The sequence below is a fragment of the Hylobates moloch genome, unplaced genomic scaffold, assembly GCF_009828535.3.
Source record: "Hylobates moloch isolate HMO894 unplaced genomic scaffold, HMol_V3 SCAFFOLD_17, whole genome shotgun sequence".
Lineage (NCBI taxonomy): Eukaryota > Metazoa > Chordata > Mammalia > Primates > Hylobatidae > Hylobates > Hylobates moloch.
This window is the reverse complement of record NW_026652292.1, coordinates 78597582-78601791: the sequence shown is the minus strand read 5'-3', so window position 1 is coordinate 78601791 and position 4210 is coordinate 78597582. Positions and strand designations below refer to the sequence as shown.

The 4210-nt window shown below is 55.2% G+C and overlaps 1 protein-coding gene across 1 annotated transcript; it reads left to right on the top strand.

Annotated features, from left to right (window-relative positions):
• Window positions 1-259: 259 nt before the first annotated feature.
• On the top strand, window positions 260-2468 carry CCDC96 (coiled-coil domain containing 96). Its single transcript, XM_032136029.2, has one exon. It carries the CDS (start codon window positions 487-489, stop codon window positions 2152-2154), a length of 1668 nt encoding a protein of 555 aa, XP_031991920.1. The 5' UTR covers window positions 260-486; the 3' UTR covers window positions 2155-2468.
• The last annotated feature ends 1742 nt before the right edge of the window (window positions 2469-4210 follow it).

Here is a 4210-nt window from a genome sequence, read left to right as displayed (position 1 = left end):
CGCCGGAGCCAGCCAGCCGGGCCGCGTCCCGCCTCAGTACGCAGGCGCCGTCCGGCCCGGCCCGGCCGCCGCCGCCGCCGCAGCTGTCGCCCCGCCGCATCGCGCAGGCGCCCCGCGGGCGCCACCTTGCGGACGCCCGGCCCGCCGCTCTGCGCCTGCGCGCCCCCCGCGCCGGCCGCCACCGCCTTTCCCAGAGCCTCCTGAACGCCCAGCCCCAGGCCCGGCGGTGGGAAATGGGCAGGCAGAAAGCCGGGCGGGGGCGCCACGCCCCTCGCGGCGAGAGCCCACGGCCTCTTCCAATCAATCTCGCCTATCGTCAGGTCGCGGCCTCCCATTGGCTTGCCCTCGCTGGGCAGCGGGGAGAAGAGGCTGGACGACGGCCTGTCCCCTGGCCAATCGCCGGGCCCAGCGCGCGCGCCCTCTGTTGCCCCGGGAAACCTAACAGCGTCCTGCCGGGGTCCGCTGCGCTGGCCGAGCCGGGCCGAGATGGACGTCAGCTCTGAGCACACCAAGGACCCCGGCGGGGAAGGCGGAGACGCGGAAAGCCTGGCCGAGCAGCCGTCCAAGATCAAGGCCAGCTCTGGCCCTCCGACCTCTCCCGAACCCGGGGAGCTGGAGTCGGAGCCGGAGGAGGAGGAAGAGGAGGAAGCGGCTTCGCAGGGAGGCACCGCCGCGGACGAGCAGGCCAAGACCCCGAAAGGGCTAACGGCAGCCGAGGCTGCAAGCGAGGAGGGGCCTGGAGAGCCGGGGAGGCCGGCCGAGCCCCAGCCCGAGCCCGAAGAGCGGGCCGAGGCCAGGGCTGAGGAGCCCGCCCAGCCGGAGTCCGGAGCCGGGCCCGAGGAACTAGAGGCGGAGGCGGGGGCGGAGGAGCTGGAGCAGGCGGCGGAGGGGAAGGAAGTCCGGTCCCAGGCCTCTCTGCCGTTGACCAGGATCGATGAGGAAGAGGCTGCTGCAGCCCCCGAGGCCGAGACAGAGCGGGGGGAGGGGGAGGAAGAGGACGAGGAGGAGACGCAGAGAGACGGCGCGGAGAGCAAGGAGAGGGATGGGGAAGGACGCCCGGCCAAAAGCCAGGAAGAGGGGAAGCGCCTCGATGGAACGGACGAGTTTGAGGACCTCGAGTGGTCCGAGGAGGTCCAGAAGCTGCAGGAGCAGCAGCTGCGCAGCGACCTCCTGGGCCAGTACCGTTCCCTGCTGGTGGAGCGGAACCGCTCCCAGCGCTACAACCTATACCTGCAGCACAAGATCTTCGAGGCGCTGCGCAGAAAGAAGGGCCTGGAGGCCGCTGAGGTGGCTGACCGGGGCGCAGAGGCCGAGGCCCCCGAGAAAGAGCAAGCGTACCTGCGCCATCTGGGCATGCTGGAGGAGCTGAAGAAGCAGCAGGCAGACGACCTGCAGTGGTACCACCAGGAGCTGGGCCAGTTGAGGCGGCAGTGCCAGGAGAAGCTCACCAGGGTGGAGAAGGAGTGGCGACGCTTCCAGGCACTCAAGAAGCAGGTGGTGATGCAGGCCATGGGCAGCTGTCGGATGAGGGGCGGGCGCCAGGCTGCTCTGCGAGAGGTGGAGCAGATCCAGGCGTTGGAGGATAAAAAGGAGAAGGAGATGAGCGCCGTGCGGCTGGAGAACATTCAGCTGAAGCAGAGCCTGGTGCATTTTGAAACCAGGATGAGGACCCAGGAGGACCTGACCCAGGGTCTGCTTCTTATTGACTTTGAACAGCTGAAGATTGAGAACCAAACCTTCAATGAGAAAATTGAGGAACGAAATGAGGAACTTTTAAAACTTCGCAACAAGTTGACCAACAGTGTGCAAGTAATAACCCACGTGAAGGAAAAGCTGCACTTCATGGACCTGGAGAACGCGTGCAAAAAGACACAGCTGGCAGAAATCGAGGCTCAGGTCGCCCTAGGAAGAGACATCCTGACCAAGACGAAGCAAGCCCGAGAGGGGCTGCGGACGGACAACATCAGGCTGAATCAGAAGTGCGGGCTTCTAGGCAAGGACTCACTTCTTCGGGACTTGGAAGAAAAGGTGGACAAGACCGAACTGCTCCACCGGCGCCTAGAATCCCTGAAGCGCCACCACGCTGGGCTCACTTTGTCCTGCAGAGGCGTGAGGCAGAAGATCAGGGAGGCCAAAGCCTTTCTCTCTTCTTAACCAGATCGATGAGAAGGGTCTGCAAAACACTTCATCCTCAGGACATGCTGTCCTGCTTTATTTTACCTTTATTGCTATTCTTTAAAAGGCTTGTGTCATTTGGGACGGGACTATATTTTGTATTTATCTCAAAACGTTTTAGCTTCCAAATTAGTGCTGAGCCCAAAACTGGGTTAGGAGTTTTATTTGGGATTGAGCAAAAATAGGTCCAGAAAAGCAAACAAAGGGTGATTTAATGTAACTGACTTCTCATGAAAAACTGTCAAAAGTCTCAAGTCTGAGCAATTCCATAATTTCAATAACGTAATACTAAAGAGTACTGTTCCTCTTTCATATGTAGGAAAGTTTAAAAGTTCAGCAAATGGGCAAAGTACAAAAAAACCCTGTGCATTAAGCTAATTATTAAATTCTTTGGATTTATTAAATTGTGTAGTCCCGAGACACTGTTTCAGTTAGAAGCTCACTAATCGCCTTAGATTAATCTTAAATTTAAGTGGTTTTGGGCCGGGTGCGGTGGCTCACGTCTATAATCCCAGCATTTTGGGAGGCCGAGGCGGGCGGATCACGAGGTCAGGAGATCGAGGCCATCCTGGCTAACACGGTGAAACCCCGTCTCTGCTAAAAATACAAAAAATTAGATGGGCCTGGTGGCAGGTGCCTATAGTCCCAGCTACTCGGGAGGCTGGGGCAGGAGAATGGCATGAACCCGGGAGGCCGAGCTTGCAGTGAGCCGAGATCACACCACTGCACTCCAGCCTGGGCAACAGAGCGAGACTCCGTCTCAAAAAAAGAAAAAATATGTTTATATGTGACTAGCACGAGCTTAGGGGGCAATACAAATATCCAGGAAACAGGAGAAATGATAAACAGGAGAGGAGCTGATGTTTCTTCATCGTCCCTGTTTCAATGAAAGGGAGTTCAGTCTACTCACTGTTGATGGTTGTTTCTGCTTCAATGACAGTCTTCAATTATCATTTTCCTTGGGACAGGGTCTCTGTCTCCCAGGCTGGAGTGCAGTGACAGAATCTCTCACTGCAACCTCCGCCTCCTGGGTTCAAGCGATTCTCCCGCCTTAACCTCCCAAGTAGCGGGGATTACAGGCAAGGGCCACCACGCCCAGCTAATTTTTGTATTTTTAGTAGAGATGAGGTTTCACCGTGTTGGCCAGGCTGGTCTCGAACTCCTGGCCTCAAGTGATACACCTGCCTCGGCCTCCCAAAGTGCTAGGATTACAGGCGTGAGCCACCATGTCTGGCCTGACAGTCTTCAATTCTAATGAAACGTGTTCTTGGATCCTCTGAAAAAATGCATTAATCTGTACCAAAAAATGAAATTTTGTTTTCCAGTGAAAACAAAATGACAATTGTATTGCATGCTTTGCAAAGTGTAAAATATATGACACGGTGGCTGCTGGCATCACAGGAGACAGAACCTTCTGTATCAGTCTATTTCAGATCTCAACAACAGGGCCCTTGCTATACACGAGTTCACTGAGTATCAAATAGTAAAATGCCCCTTATTCCTTGTGTCAAAAATACCTGGTAGGTCTGTTTCCTTAATGCAGTATCAGTGATTATCTTGGAGCTAGGGGCTTGTTCTCATTTCTTCTTAGTCCTAGATTGAATTTTGAGATGTGCAGATTTGGGGTTAAACATATTCTCCCACTCCTAAACTTAAGTGAATCATAAAAAAATGCAACACGGTTTTTGGTGCTGGCTACCTCTGAAGAACGGTGGGAACCCAACTCTGGGCAGGGGACTTGGTTGTGAACTTTATCTTTGGATGCCATGATTTTGTTTTCTTTTTTTTTCTTTTTTTTTTTTTTTTTTTTTTGAGACGGAGTCTCACTCTGTCACCCAGGCTGGAGTGCAGTGGCATGATAGCCCACTGCCACCTCCACCTCCCGGGTTCGAGTGATTCTCCTGGCTTAGCCCCCTGAGTAGCTGGAATTATAGGAGCCCGCCAACACACCTGGCTAATTTTTTGTATTTTTTAGTAGAAACGGGGTTTCACCATATTGGCCAGGCTGGTCCCAAACTCCTGAACTCATGATTTG